This window comes from Penicillium solitum (genome assembly GCF_028829755.1).
Source record: "Penicillium solitum strain IBT 25940 chromosome Unknown utg000003l_segment0_segment0, whole genome shotgun sequence".
Taxonomy (NCBI): Eukaryota; Fungi; Ascomycota; class Eurotiomycetes; order Eurotiales; family Aspergillaceae; genus Penicillium; species Penicillium solitum.
The window spans coordinates 2,375,697-2,396,572 of NW_027072123.1; the positions used below are offsets into that span (position 1 = coordinate 2,375,697).

The window sequence follows — 20,876 nt, forward strand, 5'->3', positions numbered from 1 at the left end:
ACGATGATTTGCTAGGTAAAGAGTAGGTTGGTTATATACTTTGGATGTAGAACTCCCGATACTAAATATATGGGTTGATCCCATAATCCCTAAATAGCGTTCCGCAAAGCCAATAAATGGGCCCGAACCCCGGGCCCAAAGCCCAACCCAACCCACACCCGATTCGTGGGGGCCTAGAAGGCCCCCATCAAAGCCCATTAAGGGGGGTTTACCTAGCATCTTATAATCGCTATATTGTAACCTTCTACTGGTTATATAGAGTTTAAAATTTTAAAAGTTATAATATTATAGTTATATAAGTATACATTTCAAATTTAAATAAAATTCGATCAGGAGAGGTCGGGATAGGACGAAAAAGGGTAATATCAATGTTTTAATACTCGATATATATCTAGGATCTAGATGGGAGTACTACCACTTTCTAAGTAAACTTCTGTAATTTATAAATTATCTAAATAACGCGCTTTCTCGCGTTTTTAAACGCGATATAGATATATGGCTAGTAATTGCTTCTGAATGATTTAAATCAATAAAATATTACCTTCAAAATAAGGCTTAGAAACGGGGGTAAAACGAAGGGTAAATTAAAATCCCTAAAAGGGGGTTCAACTTCTGAATTCTTAGCATATTTGTACTGTTTGGAGCCTATTTGGGGGCCTATTAACCCGCGGTGGGCTTCTCCTTAGGCCCAAAACCCAGCCCATTTGCCGATTGGGTTGGGTTGGGCTGGGCTATGGGCTTTATGGGCTTTGCGGAGCTTTATCCATAAATGCTCTATGCAGCGGGAGTAGCCACAGCGGCCATGGTAGCCATGGGAGCATCAGTCACCAATGCTGATTGGGTCTTTGGGAAGTTGTGTCTATATTTGTCTTTAGTCGCGATGTGCATGGAAACTGTTTGGTGGTGTCTCTTACCCAAATTGGACAACAGTCTTTTCGCGGAAGTATTCACCGCAAGTGATGGCAGGGCTGAAGGGGATAGTCAGTAACCAAGCAAGTAGAAGGGGTTGCAAAGATCTGGAGTCCTTTGACAATTGACTTACTACTTCTTCAAAGGCCCCTGCATAACAACATTCCGCCGACCGGTGTTAAAGTAGGCGATGGAGTAACGATCTGGGCTTGGGCCAACGCCCTGAGCCCGGACACGGTGAAAGTTGGCCTTGAGACGGTCATCAGACCATGCCACTAAACACAGCAGAGAAAAAGCGGTTAGTCGACGATTTCTAGACATCATATCGCGAAGAAAGAAGAACTCCGCACGAGATTGTTACTTACTCAGCATATCTCCAATATTGACTACAATGGGACCAGTCGTAGCGGGTATGGGAGAGAAATCATCACCAATGATTTTGTCGTTGTGGTTCTCGCGACCAGGACACACTTCCAGCCCATCCTCGCCATCGCGCTGGAACAGAAGGGTGAGACACCCAACATCGGTGTGATTACCAGCTCTCCATGTTCCAGCTGCATTTTCGGAAGCCATATAGTGTATCATGCGCATTTGAGTGAGGTTATCGCTGGCTTCAACATCCATCGCATCGTTGAAGTGATTCTCCGGGAACCCTAAGGCAATAGAAAGACAGCTTACTGATCCTAATGCGTAAGTAATTGATTATTAGGAAACGAGAGAATAGTGCGAGCACTTACAGACTCGCTTGGAGATGCCCTCGCATTTTGAAATAAAACTCTTGGTGCCTTCACTGAAGCCGGGCACATCTTCATCACTCGGCCATTGGGAGTTACGCTGTAACCAGAAGGATTCTTTCTGGTCGGGAACACCGGTGCTAGGACGGATTTGTGACTAGAATTCGGAATCAGCTTATCTTTCAACGTTCTGGCCAAGGCTTTTCGATTTACCTTGTACTCCCAGCCGTTGTTGGTGTGCAAACCGTGGGGAATCTTCCCTTTGATCTCTGGAGACAGAGCAAAGAAGGCTTTCGAGAGGGCGAACTGATTTTCAATCTCCTCAATAGTGATACCATGGTCGACAAGAGTAAAGAAGCCAGCAGTTTCGGCTCCTTCAACTAGCTGCTTGATGATCTCCTCCTTTCGGGACTCGAAGTCTGGCCGAGATTATTATGTGATTTTTGATGGGTCTAATGGGGAAGACATACCCTTAAGTGAAATAGCGGGTACGTAAAGATCCTGAAGCATTTTGATGGAGTTCAAAGCAAGAGTTGGATGTATGAGGTAGGAGCTATGGCGTAGGGCAATGTAGCGGTGTGAGGTTGATATTTGACACCAGCTACTCATATAAATGGAAATGTAGTGCGCATCTGTGATACTTGCCTATCGTGAGCTACCGGTGGACGGAATCTCTCAGTAGACGCCGGCTGCGAGTGTAGCATCGAGGGGTTCGGCCCGGGGACCTCAAGGAGTACTAGCCGTTCAATTTAAATGCCAAAATTTTGGACATAGTCCTACACGGCCCGGGAGTCTAGGTGCCCACAATTGAACAGCGGATGTGGAATATTTGGAAGCATCTTATCATTTTATTCCCCTCTCAAATTGTGGATGCGATATACATTTCTCGGTGGCGTAGAAGCTGGAAATATTGCCGATAGCTAGCAAACCTTCACATTTGCAAAGGCACGATGCACATCGCCAGTACAGAATTTGTTTTCTAGGTCTTGGTCTGAAATGTTTTTGTATTAGGCATGACGTATATTGCCAATGAATCAAGCTCAAGTAGCCCTCTTTATTGTAACGAGAAAGGAACCATATGGGCCAGTTTTAGCTGTACTACTAAGGAGAATCACATGTTAATGTATCGTGTGAGGGCACAGAACGTGGTATATACACACTGCTCATTCCAAGGCTCGAAACGAATTGTTCGCCACTTATACTTGCCTCTGGTTACGCAGCGGTATAGACGCCGTACTCTGGTAGATAATTGACAATCTTTAAATTCTTAAAAGAACGAATGGACGTAAAAACCCCGACTTTTGACCATGAACAACTACATACACATTGAAGGCGAGATAGATAGAAAACGGAATAAAAAACGAGATCTCAATCTCCATCTTGAGTGATACCGCTGGTCTTTCAAGCCCAACAAAGCTCCAGACTGACTATTTGCCAGCTTTAACTTCAAACCCTGACATACTCTACATGTCAAGACCGGTCCAAGTAGTTGTTTCCTTGACCTCCAATAATCCAGTCAGAACAATATCCGCGCTACTGTGGCCTACATGAACACCATAAATGCCCTTCTCACTCACCCAGCAGCCTAAAGTCTCATCCCAGAATGAAGTTGACAGACGGTCAAGCTCAATGACAACATCCTGGCACTCGCACGAGTCAAGGAAGACCTTGGTAAAGCCCTTGAGCTCCTTGATTGGCCGTGAAATAGTATTCGTTGGTGAGGGAGATATGTAGACTTGAACGACTGTGGCTCCTATAATTGACCCGGAATTGGTTACGCACACACTCACTGCCTTTGGGGATACAGAGAGATCAGAAAATTCAAATTGTGTGTAAGATAACCCATGACTATTAATCCGAACAGGAGATTTGATTAGCAGTTAGCAAAACGGCCGAGGAAGTAGAAGGAGGACAGAGAGAAAGCATGCTTCATCTGGAAGAACTCACCCAAATGGAAATGCGACACTTCTCTTTAACTTTTCGTAATAGCGATAGCCAACGTATACTCCCTCACCGTAAACAGTGCGACCGCGCTCGCTTTCAAAGTTCAGAAAAGCTGGCGTATCTTCAATACCATTGGGGAAAGTAAGAGGAAGCTTGCCACTGGGGTTGATATCTCCAAATAGAACATCAGCTAATCCAGTCCCCATTTCATTGCCACCGTACTGTAACAACGGTTAGCCGTTAAAGCTCGTTTTAGGCTGAGATGCAGGAAATCTCAGGTTTACTCACCCACATGTGAGCAAGGGTCGTTGCCCGTGAGACCCAAGGCTGCATGTTAACCGGTGCGCCAGACTGTGTGACAATGATTGCATCGCGATTAGCATCCAGCACCGCGGCGATCAATCGACCAGTTGGCTCAGGCAAATCCATAGTCGGTCTGTCATAGCCCTCGCTCTCTAATTCTTTCTATAAGGTTATATCAGCCAACCGTGATGGAAATATGATTGGATTCATGTCGCGGGGACCTTACATCAAGTCCTACACACAGTATGGTGTATTTGCACCTGCTGGCAAGGGCAGCCGCGCGAGCAATCGCCTTGTCTGAGTTTGAGACTGGCCAAACGCCAATACGGCCAGCTCCGCCACCGTAGGCCACTACACCTTCTTTGTAAATCTTGGAAGTAGGAAGACTTCCGAATTCAACCTTGATATGGTAATCTTGACCGCCTTTAATACGCGCCACGGCCTTCTCCTCCGTGGTTCCCCTTCCGAAGAAGGAATTCCCCGGCTCCTGAATGGTGGTGTTGTCAATGATCATTGTTCCGTCAATGAAAAGACTGGCCGTGCCGCAACAAGCGATGCCCCATTCATAGTCGCCAGTCTCCTCAACACAGAAAGTCCCCTCAACATCAGCCCAGAATTGCGGTCCCAACTTTGGATGGGAATATCCCATAAGTTGCCAGGTCGAGTCGGTGATATTCATGATATCGACGACCTCCCGGTTCGGATTGGACGGCGGCTCCGAAAAGAAAGACATACGAAGTCCTCCCACCCGACCGTCGGGTGATGTGACATGTGCGCCGAGTAATGGGAGGAAGCCCCAAGTATAGACTCCAATCTCGTAATTTATTTTCACATCCTTGCGGTATCCATTATTCGTGAGCCGGTCAACAATGCCCTCGTAGTTTGTAACAACATAATAGGGATCAAGCTGAGCACTTCCTCCACCACAGTATGCTTTATTTTTTAAATTGGGTCCGATGAGGGCTATTTCCCCAACCTTGTCAGACGGCATAGGCAGAATTCCGCTGTCATTCTTCAAGAGCACGATGCTTTCCCCGGCGAGTTGACGGTTGATAGATCGATCCCCAACATCGTCCCGAGTGGATTCGACGGATGAGACACCTTCAATTTTCGCACACTTCTGAACAAGATTCAGTACATTGCGTGCTCGAGCATCCAGTGTTGCATGTGAGACTTTGCGAGATGAGACAGCCAAATCAGCTAGAATGCCCCGCAGCCTGGGTGGTCCCGGCATTTCCAGGTCCAGACCGGCATTCATGGCCTCGACTGTCGAATATGTGCCATACCTATGGTGTGGATCTCCGATTAGCGATTTTCAACGTAGTAGCAGTGATGGGAAAGTTTGACATACCAGTCACTCATAATCATTCCCTTGAACCCCCATTCCCGCCGCAGTACATCTTCCAGCAACGCGGGACTCTCGGAGACGTGCAGCCCATTCACTTTGTTATAAGAAGCCATGATGCCTCCCGGCTTACCCTCTTTCAGGGCGATTTGAAACGGCAAAAGGTAAATCTCCCTTAGAGCCCGGTCAGTGATACGCACGTCAACCGCCATTCTCTCATGTTCCTGATCATTCGCGACAAAGTGCTTCAGGGTCGACACTATCCCGGTCGACTGGGCGCCAGAGATGTAGCTTCCAGCTATCTTGCCCGATAAGAACGGGTCCTCGGCGAACGACTCAAAGTTTCGACCGCCGAGAGGCGAGCGCTGGATGTTGACGGTAGGGCCCAACCAGACCCGGGCACCCTTGGCCTTGACCTCCATTCCAATGAGTACCCCGCCTCGCCGAATAAGCGCTTTATTCCATGTCGCCCCAAGAGCGGTGCCGCAAGGCAAACAAGCGGCACGAACACCTGCGGTGAACTTCGTACCTCGCGCTCCATTTGGACCATCAGTGAAGCGAATCGATGGCACGCCCAGTCGGGGAATATCATAGGTGTGCCACGCGTCCTTCCCTTAATCATCAACTTTGTCAGTTTCAACAAGAAATCACTGATTGTATTTCTGGACAGTTACCTGAGATCAGACCCACTTTCTCGGCAACCGTTGCCTCACTGAGAACCGTGTTCACGTCGAAATCTGAAAGAATAGATGTCTCCATGTTTGCTCTTTGTCAAGCAGTACTGGGGGATATTTGATGAGTTTTACCCTTTTACTATCGTTTTAGGACCACTTGAAAATTCCCACGAGTGTTCTTAGCCACGAGAACTTAGGTGATAAGGATTTCGAATGGTTTGGGGCCTTGCCGAAGGGGGTACGGCCCTGGGGGGAGTTAACCGAATGAAACAAAGAAACCAGCCTGAAAGACAGCCGGAGAAGATACGAGAAGTAGAGAATCCCCGCCATGAAAGAACTGACTGTGGGGCGTTGATATGCTGACCGGTTCCTCCGTAGATAACGTCCCATTCGCCAGATACATGCATGGTTCTTAACCTGTATGCACGCGAAATAACCTTTCGAAGCTTGGCTTGCGACGGTCACCTCCTCGAGTCTATTCTACAACCCCCGCCTCCAGATTCGATGACCTCGGGAACAATACTGACACCTCGTCGGGTTTAAAAGATAACATCATTGGACAACCCTCTTATCAGCACGAACTTAGATCTGTCAAGATTGAACCAGAGAGCCCAGGGGCGTCTATCCTTGTTGTTGACAGTCAAGGTATCTTGCCAGCGAAGGGCTCTGATATATCAGACTTTGGGACTATAAAATATTACATATATCCCTTCACTCCTCAATTCACCATCTACTTTTCAACTCCCGGTTGAACGAATATTCATCATTTTCACAATCCCTGTGGACCATCTAATTGAACGAAATGAGGCTCGGCCTTTTCGATAAGAAGAACCGAGGTGATGCCGAGTTTAACGGCGTCGAAGAGATGCTGCCAAAAGACCGCAAGCCCTGGTACAGAACCTGGCACCTTATTCAGTTAAATCTGATTCTGCTAGTGCCCCTGGTCAGTTCCAGTGCTGTCGGGTATGATGGTAAGAAGCACCAACAATTCCGTCCTCATATAGGTTCTTTTCATGGCTGACTGGCAGTAAAGCCTCTATGATGAACGGCCTCCAGTCCCTGACGCAGTGGAAGGACTACTTCAACCATCCTAATTCGGCAATTCTGGGCACCCTGAATGCCGTATATCCCATTGGAAAGGTGTTGATGGTCTTCCCTGTCTCTTGGTTAGGAGACCGGTATGGTCGCCGGTTGCCAATGCTCGTCGGACTCTGTGGCATGGTGGCATTTGCCATTTTTCAAGCCGCATCACAGAATGTAGCGATGTTAATTGTTTCACGCTACTTGATCGGTTCGTGCACCATTATGATTGCACAGCCCTCGCCCATTCTCATCACGGAGCTTGCTTTTCCTATGCACCGTGGTAAGCTGACTGCCCTATACAACTCGTCCTTTTACATTGGTGCCATCATTGCTGCCTGGGGTACCTATGGCTCTTTCACTTTGAATTCCACCTGGTCGTGGAGAATTCCATCAGCTATCCAAGGTGCTATGCCAGTATTGCAGTTACTGTTCTTCTGGTGCCTCCCCGAATCTCCTCGGTAAATAAATTTCCCTCTCCTTCAATCTCAAGGAATACATTTTCTAACCGAGTCATTAGTTGGTTGGTCTCTAAGGGTCGCATCGAAGAGGCTCGAGCGGTCTTTGTCAAATACCATGCTGGTGGGGATGAAGCATCTCCTCTAGTGGATTTTGAGATGCAGGAAATTATGCAACACCTGGAGAATGGAAAGGAAGGTGGCGAGAAAACACCGTGGAAGGAAATGTTGCGCACCAAGGCGAACCGGCGCCGGACAATTATTGCTGTCTTGCTTGGATTCTACTCACAGTGGTCCGGCACTGGACTAGTCAGTATCACCACTCCACAAAGTGGATTGAATTTATTTCATTTCCCACTCCTACATTAGCTATCCATTGTATGAGGACTCGCAACTAATGGTTCCGTTATCATCTAGGTCACGTACTACCTCACCCTGGTCCTCGACACGATTGGCATCACACAAACCAAAGAGCAGACCCTGGTAAATGGCATTCTCCAGATTGCAAACTTCGTGGGAGCTGTCGGCGTGGGAGCTCTGATGATCGACTGGCTCGGTCGCCGTACCCTCTTTTTAATTTCAGCGGTGGGCCTATTCTGCAGTTACGTATGCTGGACCGTTCTCTCGATGGAGTTTCACAGAACTCAAAACCCCGGCACAGCGAAAGGTGTCCTGGCTTTCATCTTCATTGCCTGCTTCTTCTTCAATATTGCCTGGACACCCATGCTGTACGCTTATACGGTGGAGATCTTCCCCTACAAGCTGCGCTCGTTCGGCCTTTCCACGGCTCTGATGACGGCCAATTTGTCGTTGATTCTGGGACAGTTCGTTCACCCGATCGCACTTGCCGATATCGGCCAGAGGTACTACATTCTTTTCTGCTGCTTGCTCTTTGTGCTCATTTTCGTGATTTACTTCTTATTCCCGGAAACCAAGAACCGTACTCTCGAAGAGATTGCGTTTATATTCGAAGGAGAGCAGGATCTTGTTGGTCAGAAAGTTGTGGAAAATCCCACTGTGTTGGATGAGAAAGAGCAGGTGGTCACCAAGAAGTCGGAAATTACTAACCTCTAACTTCCCAACCGCAAGGTCATCCCTAGAAGGGAGGGGAAATCAATCAAGTGATCGCTTAAATTGAGAATACCCTTAGGTATATATGTTTACATGTGTTGTTATTCTTGGAAATGGAGTGAGAGACATACTAGCTTTCCCCATCGATCATAGAACCCAACTTTTGTTCTAATTCACTTTCTCGCGAGGTGTTGAAAACTATAAACTCGAAAAAACTGAGAGCCAATCAAGACGTATCTTTAGGGGAGCTAGCATTTTTATATAGCAGGGTACTACGGAACGGTATACACCTTCCATTTCAGAACTTCTACAGTTCATTAGGAGATATTATAGAGGAGCCACCCCAAAATCCAGTGCAAAGTTATCAGAGAATTGGTACCCAAGGTCTTCCCATCCGCCATGGACAAATAAGTCAGCATCCATCTCTGTTTGAACCATATGATTTGCCATCTCCATGCTAGTGTCCAAGTCAGCCCCTTGTCTTGGGGAGAAACATTGCGGCCCAGAGCCTTGCATTGACGACATTGACATATCCTGTCCTGTGTCAATAACCAATATTTCATCGACATACTGGTCTGCTACGGAGCGAGCTTTACGAGAGGCCAGACGTTGATGAAGGTTGATCGTTTCCTCTAGCTCGTATAGTGTCTTGCTATACACCCTGGATTGAGAGCTGACAACGCCGGCTGTTTCGAGAAGATTAACAACACCAGAGAATGCGCCTCGCAGATCGTCCTGCGATTCTCCCGCAAATATTGAAAATCCAAGGACTAAGCCGCTTCCAAAAGCCCAGGATCTGGATACGTCGTGTGTAAGCAAGATGCTGGATCATAATACTTTTGATGATTCACAAAAGGCAGAGAAGACTCACTTGAATAATCCCAGGTTCCCAAATGGCAGGTCTGAAGCCGTCAGAACAGAGGCTACTTGTCGACATAAATGTCCCATATGCATGGCTGATATCATACAAACTTGTGCCAGGGATGCCCTCTGAGGATCAACTGGCCCTTGTGACGTTAAACCTGACTGCTGGCGCATTCTTGTCATGAAAGTCTCAATCAGGAATGGCCGAGTGACAAGTATGACAGCAAAATAATAGAGGCTAGACACATGAATGCTACCAAATGCTTTCTTGCGATCAGAGTAAGCCATTGATACTCCGTTCGTGTAGGAGAACCGCCGAAGCGATGGTGGTAGATCCCGGCTCCATGTCCGAAGCCTTTGAAGGAGGTTTTGGGCAGTGACAATATCGCTCATCACACCTCTATTTAGTTGACAACATATATCATCTAGCAATACTACCCCTTTCAACACCGCATTGAATGCTGGTTGTTCGGCGTCAAATGGTAGTGATTGGACGTTATGGCGGGTCGCCCTGGGAACAGTGCAGGGTCGACCAAGAAGGGAGCTTGTCAGGACCTCTAATATGCATAGACTATGCCATATACGTAGCCTAAATATAACAAGATTAGGAATTGCAATTTAAAATCAATTAATGCTCATTTTAGAGATACGTTACCTAACACCATAACCACTTTTTAGTTTGAGGGACTTCCAACTCATGGGTTGATGGAGACCAAGAACGACCGCTGCTTTGGAAGCAATTCCAAGATATATCGATCCAGCGCTCTGTCGAGACGCGCCAAGAGTATAAAATGATAACAGGAGACATAATCGAACAATGGCGAGACTGGGATTGGCAAGCATGTCTTGGAAGGCGACACATCGCGCTCTCGTGAACAGTGTCATAGCGTTGTATGAATCACGGGGTGCAGATGCTCGAGCTTGTGCACCAATAGCCAAAGCTGCGTCCATGGCCGCGATGTCCTCGCTATTGTGTGGTGGGGAATCATTTACGGTGTCTGCCTTGAGAAGCGATTCGACTTCCGCGTCGTCAAAAAGATGCAAAATGCCACTTGACTAGAATGAGAAGGTCAGTTGTCTACTTCGCGGCGTATGATGACAGCGATATAATTCTACACGCACCACCTCGCAATAAGATTGGAACAGCTCGCGCTTCTCTGCCAAATCTAGATGGACTTCTTCGCCAGCGACCTCATCAATTTCCGGTTCAAGTAAACCGTTTCCGCCCTCGCTTTCGGTGAATGACGTTGCACCCACCCATGGTCTTAGACTATGTCGAAGATAATCCAAAAACGATAGCGAGGTGTTCTCTCCAATATAAACTGTGGCGCAATCAGGAGAATTGGCAAATGTTTCAATCATAATAGGTAGGGGAATGCTCACACTTCTCGCCATTTGATCCCGTTACAAAGTGCTCTTGTGGGGATTCTTCACCAACAGGGATCTGCCCCACGGGGATATCATCAGCCGTTGGCATCGACAAGGGTGTGTTTCCCGACAGCGACGATCCACCGGAGACCGACGGGAGTACTCCGGTAGCCGTGTAAGGGATCGAAATTAGATGCTCCGGTTCGGGGACTGCATTTGGAAATTCGTCGTGGCGATTAGTATCCGCGACAGGAGACAAAAACGACCGAGACTTCAATCTGCGTCGACCTGCTCGGCCCGTGGACGCGGCATGGTAGGTGCATCTGTTGGAGCGATTCTTTTTGATACAATTGGCGCAGGGGGATTCAGCGTCACAGCGTGTTTTAGATGTTTTGCATGCATCGCATGCTCTATACGCGCGGACCCGGTTCTCTGGGCGGATTTTTGGTCGAGGCATAGTCACTGTCCGTAAAAGAAGAGAAAAATAAAAGTCGTATGATTCTATGCTTGTTTGCTCCCATTTACCCGGGGAGACTACAAGGTATATTTTGCCTGATAAGGATGAGCTTCCCCCGCTCCTTGGCTTCACCCCCGGGGTCAATCCATATCTCGTTTGCTTCTGGCAAATCCGTAGCCCTGGAAAATCAAATGGCCTACCAAAAGATTTATATTCAAGCGTCTAATATTTCAGTTTCCATCCCAGGCCGCTTCCTCAACACAAGTGTTTTTTTTTTTTTTTTTTCTTTTTCTTCTTTTGAGGGGCGCTAATCATCAATGAATCAGCTTGAGGCCAACCTTGGAAATGGATTGGTTATCGTATCTTGTCGAGGTATTCGGGCCGAGCACCGGTGCAAGTGCCGACGTAAAACACTCTGATGGCTGATTGGCCCCCAATCGTGTTATCCTATATCGTTATTTACGTGGGTTAAAAGAATAGAGAAATTATGTGAGGATATTTCGCTAGATGCCTTCAGTTTGTTGTACAATTCACATTCAATCCTAAAAGCTTTCCGTCAATCCTCAACGCCTCCAGCTTGTTATCATCATGGAAGGCGCTTACAAAGAGGTCTACGAGAAAATAGTGCTCAATACGGATCGGTTCAATCTCGGTGATGAGGAGGTTAGTTGAAAAGCCGAACTATTTGCCTTCTGATTTCACTGACGTCTGATATTTTTGGGGGGCAAAAGACCTGGCGCCAAATATACGAGCCATTCGTTCCAGGACACTCGCCGAGAGTGCATGTTACCCGCGACCATCGATATGGTCCCGCAGAACGTAACGTTCTCGATGTTTACTTTTCTCCTGAAATCTCAGAAACCGGAAGTCCCATACTGGCTTTCTTTCATGGGGGTGGCTTCTTTTCCGGTGATAAGCAATGGAGCGAAAAGGTGTGGTCTTTGCGCCTCTATTTATATTCTACAGTTATCTAACCATGGTCCGGAATAAAGTATTGGGGCAATATAGGAAACTATTTCGCGCAACAAGGCATTATCGTTGTGATTGCCAATCACCAGCTTGTCCCCTACAACAAGAACGAAGTTTCTTCCAGGGAAGCAGAGCGAACAACCATTAAGTATCCTGCGGGCGCCGACGACGTGCAGCTTGTCCGAGAATGGATATACAACAATATCAGCAGTCCACAATTTGGCAACGGCTCGGTCGACAAAGTTGTCCTGTTTGGACACTCCTCCGGCGGTGCTCATGTCGCCATGAATCTGTATGCGGCAGGTGACCCCGAGCGCACTGTGACCAGACCCGATGTTTTCCCACCAGTGGCTGGCGTGATATACCTGAGTGTGCCATTCTGGTATGATCGAATGCGGCCTATTCGTCAAAAGATCCTTCAGCGATACTATGGATCTGATGCTGAGAATGTCTGGGGGGTAAGTTGATCCCATTGGTTAGCAGAAGGATCCTTGGCTCATAATTCCCACTATGAATAGCCTCGGTCTGCACTCGGTTTGTTCAAAAACCTGCCAAAAGACTCAGCAGCTCTGTATGTTCACAGATTAGCACTTAAATCGGTCATTGCCCAACTGTTTCACCAGTTTGCTAATCGCTACGTGTGTAGAGATGCTATCAAGCTTCCGACCTATGTCGGTACTGTCAAGTGGGAGGTGTAAGTGATTCCCTCAACCTAACATTCCGGTTTCGGTCGCGCAGTTCTGACATTCAATGTAGCAAGGAGGCTTTTGATGGGGCCATGGCCTTTTTAAACGCTTATCGTGAGCGTTCCCAACCGGCTGGCACCAACGCCATTTTCCATGTATTGGACAAGCACAATCATCTCAGGTGAGATATACCCATTAACCATAATCATTTAGTAGATCTTGTACTCGAGAGAAATCGCTGATGTCTTTCATTTTGATGGTTTTCAGCAATGTTCTTTCTATCGGGACACATGATGATGCCCAGGCCAAAATGCTACTAGATTTCATTCGTACCTGCACATCATCATGGCCGAATACTGGACATAAGTTTTCATTCAAAATCTAGACCTCAAATACAATCTCATTTGCACCCAATTTTGCCAGTTTGATCTTCCTTTTTTTAAAAAAGAATAGGAGAATGAAAAATGCCCTCCGGGTGGAAATCTTCACAAACTTAAGAGGCTTGTTACAACCTGCCCCTGGACTGGCGAGTTACAAACTATGCCAAAAAGACCACTATGTCTGAGCGTAATTCTCAGATAGTCCAGGCTCCGATATATATAGTGCGTGACATGACATTTTGTAGAATATTAGTTAAGCTACAATAAACCCCCGTAGTTGACTTTTTTTTCCCCCATTATTTCATGTTGTTTCACTGTGCGACATGGATGTATTCCAATGAAAAAAAAACCCACGAGCGTACTGAAAAAAAAAAAAAAAAAAAAAAATGAATCTATAATTCACCTATGCTTGCTCTTTGTCAAGTGAATCAACATCTTCAAATTCCGCACTACATACAGTGTGCCATGGGCCTATCATAACACTGAACATTAGCCGGATATGTACGTAGTCGGACGTTATCTCTTAACCGTTCCGGTCCGCAGGTTTATAGCCGCATTTCCGATCACCGATCTCCGACTGATAACCCTCATATCATATCGCTGTCTGTTATTTATCTTCAAATAGGGCGATTGCTACCTTTCCCATTTCAATTCATACTACAACGTTAGACAAATAATCCTCAAACTCAATCTCTGCATAAACATGTCTTCCACCGACTCCAGTGATATCCCAGGCCTCGAAGAGCTCCCAAACGCCCCGCGGGTGACATTAGCACCAAATGTTACTCTACAGCCTCCACTTTCCCGTCGGGGACATGGTCCTGGTCTCATTGTGATAGACCCCGGCTATGATTTGCCGTATATCCCCTCCGCAGAGTTCCCATCGACCACCCTGGATCCCGTCCCACAATACAAATGGGCCGAGGAGGGATATGCCGTTTTGCGCATTGCCGCGCGCAAGACTTCCGAGCCTGGAGACTGGTCACTAGAGGCTGAGTTCCTCGATAAAGCTATTGAGAGCCTCAAGAGTCTAGAAGAATGTGATGTGAAAGAAAAATTTGGCATACTTCGTACGTTATCGAAACACCTTTTCTCTCGCATACAATTCTGTCGAAACTAATCTAGTGGGATGAGCAGTGTATGGGTCACCAGAAGAATATACACCATCGTTCCTGGGACAGCTTGTGACAGCTGTGGCAAGTTCCGATACCATCGTGGTTGTTGTCACTTTCTCTTCTGGATTTGATTTTGCTTCCGCCTCCAAGCCTCAGCTGGTTCATCAGGGAGGCAAAACAGTCCCCACAGAGAAGGAGGGACTAACAATTTATACGTACCCCGAAGTGGCGACGGATTTCATCATGCCCCACAGCCCTGAGTTTGTCTATTCTGCCGCAGCGGTGTCTCATACTCGCAGCTTAACGTTCATCAAGAAGTATATCGGTGGTCCCATATTTGAGTTGGAAAAAATATGGGATGAGCACACATATTGGGAGTTTGAGAATCGGTCTGTTGAGAAGACAATGGCTACTATGGTGCGAGAGCCATATGTTAATCACATTCCCACGGTAAGCAGTGTCTCACTGGAGGAGTGCAGATGCACTCTTTTTTTTTGGTCATCGAATCCTTGGCTAACGAATCGATATTAACTAGATGACCGGAGGTATTGGACGAAAGCGCCTGACGGATTTCTACCGCAACCACTTCATCTTCAGTAACCCCGACAGCATCAAAATGAACTTGGTCAGTCGAACGCTTGGCGTCGACCGCATTGTGGACGAATTTATTTTCATATTCAACCACGATAAAGAGGTTGATTGGCTGTAAGTGAATATCTGTTTCCTTTGGCGAATAATTTCCACCCTATTCTTTCTTATCAAATGCTGATAATTTCAAATCTAGTCTTCCCGGAATCCCACCGACACATCTTCCCCTCCGCATTCCATTCTATGCAGTGGTGAACATTCGTGGAGACAGACTGTATCATGAACATATTAGTTGGGATCAATCTACAGCACTTCGTCAGCTTGGCTTACTACCTGAATACTTGTCTTTCCCACATGCCGTTCCTGGGATGGAAGGCAAGACACTGCAGTACAAGCTACCAGTGGCAGGGGTTGAGACGGCTGAGAAGCTGGAGGATCAGCGCAAAGTAGATAGTAATACTCTATTCATGCCCAATGGGAGTGGGATTTGTGAGTATCAAGGTCATGACGGGATATAGGTCGCTAGCAAACATGCAAAATACAGTAACCCAAGATGCATCCTCTCCTATTGTTATTCGTAGATCCCGTTTCATTCTCAGCTCGTATGCGTGTGTATATTTCTATTTTGTTAAATTGAAAGTGGTTCTTAGTTTCAGACCCAGTCTATATTCTGAATCTTCAGCAGACGATATCTGCGTATTAAGCAATGGAATAGTGGGGTTTGAGTAATGAATAAATTAGCCGGAACTAGGAAAGATAGGGACAAGAAGGCAAGTTGAGAAAATGGCCGTAGACTGAATTCAGCTAATGATTTGGAAGGCACAGGGAGGGAGCTCAACGAGATGGTGAGCAAGGCAACCACGCACATAAGTTCTGAGAATAAATATTAACACTCTCTTCTATCACATAGAACAAAAACAAATATCTACACTAAGTTACCCACTGTCCAAGGTACGGATCTACAAGCGAGACCGAACAGCAGAATCCCGAATGGCCACATATGATAGATTCAGATCTTCGATCCGAGTCACGCCTAGGAGAGCCATGGTTGTCTCCATCTCAGCCCTAAGGATCTGGATAGCCTTGCTCACGCCAGTCTCCCCAAATGCCAACGCGTACAAGAATGCGCGCCCAATAGCCACCCCCTTCGCACCGAGTGCAATTGCCTTGACCACATCGGCACCTCTCATGATACCGCCGTCCACAATTACCTCACACTTATCAAACACTTCCGGTGCATTCTGACGAATCTCGATCAATGTTTCAATCGCCGACGGGGCTCCCTCAAGTTGTCGTCCACCATGATTGGATATCCAGGGATGTACTCCGTATTTCATGCACAGGGCTGCGTCCTCCCAGCACTGAATACCCTTGATGGCGATGGGTAAATCTGTCAGTCCGCGCAACCACGTAATGGCCGAGTCCCAATCGAAAAACGAGACGACCGCTCTATGTCATTCAAGAATGAGATTCTAAACTAACAATGTTGAAAAGGTATTAGAATACTTACCCGCGTTGCGCACTAATTCCGCCGGTCGTGGGTGTGTCGTCTTCCTCGTCTTCTAGCTCATCCGAGTGTGAGGCCTGAATAACAGTCAATAAGAAATATTCCCTGCTACATTATCAAAGGTATCACAAAGTTCACGCACCTCGTACTCTGCAGCTTCCATTCGCAGATCCCGCTCACGTTTCCCGGCGCGGGTAGCATCAACCGTCAACGCAAAGCCTTTGTACCCAAGCTCGATCGCTCGTTTGATTTCCTTTTCGGTGACTTCCAAGTTGGCTTTTGCGTAAATCTGCCAATATGTGGTCTGGTTTGGAGCGCGAGCGCTCGCCATCTCCTCCTGAGTGCATCCAGCCATATTGCACACCCAATGAAGGACACCATTCTTCGCCGCAGCTTTGGTCATCAAGACCTCGCCCGCTGGGTGGGCAAGTTTGCCGCCCCCAGCTGGTCCGATGAAGAACGGGACGCTTAGTTTAGTTCCTAGGATTGTGGTGGACAAATCGATAGACTCCACAGGGCGCAAGACACGAGGTCTAAATCGAGCAAGCTGCCAGGAATTGCGGTTCCATTGCTCTGTTTTCTCATCATCAGCCCCTGCTTTGAAGACTGCAACAGTGGGGGTTAATTTCAATCCAAATGGAAAGTACTATAGGCTAAGAAAAGAAAAACTCACAAGCAAAGGCCTTGGGAGAGAGGCGCTGCGACGCGGCCACTTCAAAGTCACTCATGTTCAAGATACTCCTTAGTCGCAGCTTTGGGGTTGGTGATGGGCTGGAGACTTCCCCATTGGACTCTTTGGTATCGGGTGTTTTTACACTCATTTTGGGAATTGGTGTTGGTGTATCAACTTTACCTACGATATCTCTATGTGAAAGCAAATAGGTCAGTACCCCGTCAGATCTTTGAAGTACAATGATATCCCTCACTCGATTTTCATATACTTTTGCAGCGTATCACAAGAATGAATGCCTTTAAATGCCTGGGTAGCGTCTCTGCCACCGTACTGGAGAATTATCCTCGATCCGCCCGGATGAAATTCAACAAAAGATGTTAAATCATACACGATTTGGTCGATGATAACCCAGCAGCTTTGTAGGGATTTGTGTTCAGCGACTTCGGATCTTTCACAGATACGCAGCGATTCCATATTCCCGCACTCAATTATGCATTACTATTATCTGGTTTTCAATGATTTAAAGGATAGGCCTCGGCCCGGCTCTAAAAGCAGCTGGAATGTCGCTTGGTTTGTTCTTACTAATCTACGGCTAAAATCCCTACACGGAATATGGGGTACGGGCCGAGAAGGAATTCCGCTATCACTGAATCCTTGGAATCAATTGAGGTATCTGTCCAGTAACATGACACGTAATCCTAATAAACACGAAGTTATTAGTCTGAACGAGGAATATTCACGGTCCAGTGTCCCATCAAAATTAAATGAGACCTACTCCGTACAACGTCTGCATGTATTGTTGGGAATATGCAGTAGCCCCATAGTACCAACGCAATGCCTGAGCCCGATTAATAAGAGGCTCATAAGTACCCGATTTCTAGAGTTCTCAATATCCAATCAAGCTACTTGGCAATATAGAAACTGGTCATAATTTTGAACTTATTTTGACGAATATAGAAGACGCTGGTTATCTTAAAGACATCCACACACTCAGTCTATATTCTTCGAACAGAGAACCATCCTCGTTATATTTCTCAACTATAATTATTTTGTTCGCAACATCATACTCATTGAAAAAAAAAAAAAAAAACTGCAATTCTCTACAATCTTTTGGAAGGTTGTTCCTCGGCATTCATGGACGATCCACTCCGTCTGGGGGGGCAGGCGGGGATATGACTAATGGTCCAAGATGGGAGCACGGGCCTTAGTTGCCTAATACGGTAATTTCCTAATCTGGAAAGATGTCAGAATGAGGACCGGATTTCCTCAAGGGTCCGTCTCAACACTAACAGTTTCAACACGCTTTGGGAATTGAAATCAATTGAGGTGTCTATCGTGTTCACCTACAGGATGGATCGAAATCAGTTTCACCACTTTGCTCTCATATAATCTTTCTCGAACCCTATTCCGAAACACGCTAATCCAGTTCAGGCTTAGCTCAGACACTATTAATGAATCGTATTGAAAGTTATCGTCACATGATGTAAGGTTCTATAAATTACCTGTAATACTCTTGCAGTGCAGAGAATACTGGCATCTCACAGGCTCTGGGCTCGCTCGTTAATGGCTCTGCTTGCCCTCGATCTCTTAGCAGCAATGCTCACTGGAATGGTCAGGTAATCCCTTTGACTAGTGCCTAATAAGTCAATCTATGATAGGAAAAATCATTTTAGGGAGAATGATAGGGAGTAGTAATTAATATATGAACATGTGTTGTTCAAGCATTCAGCTTATCTAGGCATTGACATCTAAGCCCTCCGTTTCCTATGCCAGCAATGCTCGAAGCTAGTCTTGTCAAAATAGTCGGACACTTAGATCGTCGTCATCACTCGTGTGCGACTGTGAAACAAATGGGCTGTTAGCATTCGATGTCATAAGGGTGATTTGGTTACATTGAGTGGGTGTGAATTACCATGATGACAGTGGTCGTAGTGATTGTGAACTAACCTTGGAGCGTAAATCTCGGAAGGGAAATAAGGATAGGAATACTAATATAGGGACGAGAACAAGGGCAACGGCAGGAAGAGCTTCGGCTCACAAGTCAACTGGTCGAGGTAGGGTACGAAAGTTATCTGTGAACCATCTTATTATGTCATGGGGGCCCGAACGCGTTGATGTATAGATCGAGCAAGGATCTAGCAAGCGCTAAGAGAATCGTTCAACATCCGTGCACGGCTGAAGATTCGCACACCGCTTGTTGAGGTGGTACAATATGTTGACTACAAGTATGCGGGAGACGCCAAGTAGAGAGTTATAGGCCGTAATTGGGTCGCTTATACCGCGATCATTGACTGACTGCCTTGGTGGAATGTGCAGCTGATCTCAGTTGCCACATAGCTCTACACCCCTAGGTTTCTTCTTAAAGATACGTCATCACCTTTTAAAGAGATGATGGCGTGGCTGCTGCGGGGCCCTGCGAGTAAATCACAACCCGTTCCGCCTATACAGCTGAATGGATGGTGAGTTGAGGGGTAATGTTAGATGAAATCATATAAATGAGTAGTCAGGCGCAGTTATTTCTCATGTGCTAAGAATTCTTACTTTGCTACTCCCTTGTTGTTTCCAAATTCATAAACCATCTATTTGTGAATTTGCTGAAGAAAACCTATTGATCAGAATGTCTGTTATAGCCATCAACTCGTACGTGATGTTACAAACAGTTTCCCCCCTTAGACCATATTGCTCAGTGCTAATATTTCCAATATTATAGGTACAACGAATTCAATCAAATCATTAACAGCGGGAAGTCCGTTGTAATCGACTTCTGGCAAACAAATTGTACATCTTGCCGAGCTATGTCGCCTATTCTCGAGAGAGTGTCGAAGTTGGAGCAGTTCAACAATGTCGAATTTTACAAAGTTGATGTCGGTGAACAAGAACAAATTTCTCGGGAGGTCGGCATACGTGTAATGCCAACCTTCATTGCATATAAAGACGGGAAGAAAATTAAAGAAATTGTTGGGGCTAACCCGGCTGGTTTGGAAGAGCTTCTTCAGGCAGCCGCTAGTCAAGCATGAAAAATGGAAGGCAGGATTGCCCTTATTGCTGGAAGGCGGAGAAGTAGTGAAAGGTACCTGTTTTTAGGGAAATAACTATTTGTTTTCTGCCCATAACATTTTCCTATCCCTGTAACGGAGTGGATTCCGAACCTTCGGAGTCCTATCGTCAAGACGGCTTATCACCAGCGTATCACTGTCGATCATACAGCGTACCTTCCCCGCTCCTGTTCATGTTAAATATTCCATCCTGGGGGAACCTGAGAGTTCCCTAAGGATCAGTCTCTGTATCCTTCAGACAATATATCCGTTCCTGAGACATCTTCGTCTTACCTAGTTGACAGGCTCTATCCTGTAAACACTAGAAAACCTCATATACTTTACAATACCATAATAATAATTCTGATGACTTATATCTAGGTGACGCAATTGTGGATTCGGTGTGGCTGCCCGCTTACTGTCTATAGCTCTTTAGCTGGACAAAAGCGAGCTAGTTCCGATGATTCTTTCGGTACAATAGTTCTTAGACTTTAGCACTCAGAACGTCCGCCCTAATCTACATAATATCTTAGATCTTCGAGTATAGGGGCCTAGTTCGATCTGACTTACTATACCACAGTATGAATTTTAGCTATAGTATCGCGCAAAAATAAACATAAAAAAAAATTTAAGTGTTAGTATAGCTGCACCACACGCTAAAAGTGGTGCAGTGGTTCATTAACCATAAAAACAGTCTTAGCAAAGCCTACAAAATG

The 20,876-nt window shown here is 46.2% G+C and overlaps 8 protein-coding genes across 8 annotated transcripts; 4 read left to right on the top strand and 4 right to left on the bottom strand.

The window, feature by feature from the left end:
• Nucleotides 1–774: 774 nt before the first annotated feature.
• N7455_004802 (uncharacterized protein) lies at nt 775–2,153 on the bottom strand (the record flags this gene model as incomplete). Its single annotated transcript, XM_065604886.1, has 7 exons — nt 775–859; nt 915–968; nt 1,046–1,184; nt 1,275–1,586; nt 1,647–1,800; nt 1,857–2,062; nt 2,114–2,153. The coding sequence occupies 7 exons, from the start codon at nt 2,151–2,153 to the stop codon at nt 775–777; spliced, it is 990 nt and encodes a 329-aa protein (XP_065461786.1).
• Nucleotides 2,154–3,106: 953 nt separating this feature from the next.
• Nucleotides 3,107–6,000, bottom strand: N7455_004803 (beta-glucosidase; the record flags this gene model as incomplete). Its single annotated transcript, XM_040956318.2, has 6 exons — nt 3,107–3,491; nt 3,591–3,808; nt 3,876–4,052; nt 4,117–5,176; nt 5,242–5,848; nt 5,910–6,000. Coding segments are annotated over 6 exons (2,538 nt in total), but the record flags the coding sequence as incomplete, so codon positions are not given.
• Nucleotides 6,001–6,711: 711 nt separating this feature from the next.
• On the top strand, nt 6,712–8,521 carry N7455_004804 (uncharacterized protein; the record flags this gene model as incomplete). Its single annotated transcript, XM_040956174.2, has 4 exons — nt 6,712–6,880; nt 6,943–7,450; nt 7,510–7,756; nt 7,865–8,521. The coding sequence occupies 4 exons, from the start codon at nt 6,712–6,714 to the stop codon at nt 8,519–8,521; spliced, it is 1,581 nt and encodes a 526-aa protein (XP_040813406.2).
• Nucleotides 8,522–8,845: 324 nt separating this feature from the next.
• Nucleotides 8,846–11,207, bottom strand: N7455_004805 (Zn(II)2Cys6 transcription factor; the record flags this gene model as incomplete). The annotated part of the gene is made up of 5 exons (XM_065604887.1): nt 8,846–9,314; nt 9,390–9,971; nt 10,038–10,438; nt 10,505–10,704; nt 10,766–11,207. The coding sequence occupies 5 exons, from the start codon at nt 11,205–11,207 to the stop codon at nt 8,846–8,848; spliced, it is 2,094 nt and encodes a 697-aa protein (XP_065461787.1).
• A 588-nt stretch (nt 11,208–11,795) lies between these two features.
• N7455_004806 (uncharacterized protein) lies at nt 11,796–13,047 on the top strand (the record flags this gene model as incomplete). Its single annotated transcript, XM_065604888.1, is given in 6 exon segments — nt 11,796–11,870; nt 11,939–12,139; nt 12,200–12,634; nt 12,695–12,747; nt 12,760–12,870; nt 12,933–13,047. The coding sequence occupies 6 exon segments, from the start codon at nt 11,796–11,798 to the stop codon at nt 13,045–13,047; spliced, it is 990 nt and encodes a 329-aa protein (XP_065461788.1).
• An 898-nt stretch (nt 13,048–13,945) lies between these two features.
• On the top strand, nt 13,946–15,463 carry N7455_004807 (uncharacterized protein; the record flags this gene model as incomplete). The annotated part of the gene is made up of 4 exons (XM_040956244.2): nt 13,946–14,312; nt 14,380–14,807; nt 14,893–15,062; nt 15,142–15,463. 4 exons carry the CDS (start codon nt 13,946–13,948, stop codon nt 15,461–15,463), a joined length of 1,287 nt encoding a protein of 428 aa, XP_040813268.2.
• A 441-nt stretch (nt 15,464–15,904) lies between these two features.
• N7455_004808 (FMN-dependent alpha-hydroxy acid dehydrogenase family protein) lies at nt 15,905–17,599 on the bottom strand (the record flags this gene model as incomplete). The annotated part of the gene is made up of 4 exons (XM_065604889.1): nt 15,905–16,394; nt 16,602–17,058; nt 17,126–17,268; nt 17,379–17,599. 4 exons carry the CDS (start codon nt 17,597–17,599, stop codon nt 15,905–15,907), a joined length of 1,311 nt encoding a protein of 436 aa, XP_065461789.1.
• A 2,143-nt stretch (nt 17,600–19,742) lies between these two features.
• On the top strand, nt 19,743–20,142 carry N7455_004809 (thioredoxin family protein; the record flags this gene model as incomplete). The annotated part of the gene is made up of 2 exons (XM_065604890.1): nt 19,743–19,765; nt 19,836–20,142. 2 exons carry the CDS (start codon nt 19,743–19,745, stop codon nt 20,140–20,142), a joined length of 330 nt encoding a protein of 109 aa, XP_065461790.1.
• Between the last annotated feature and the right edge of the window lie 734 nt (nt 20,143–20,876).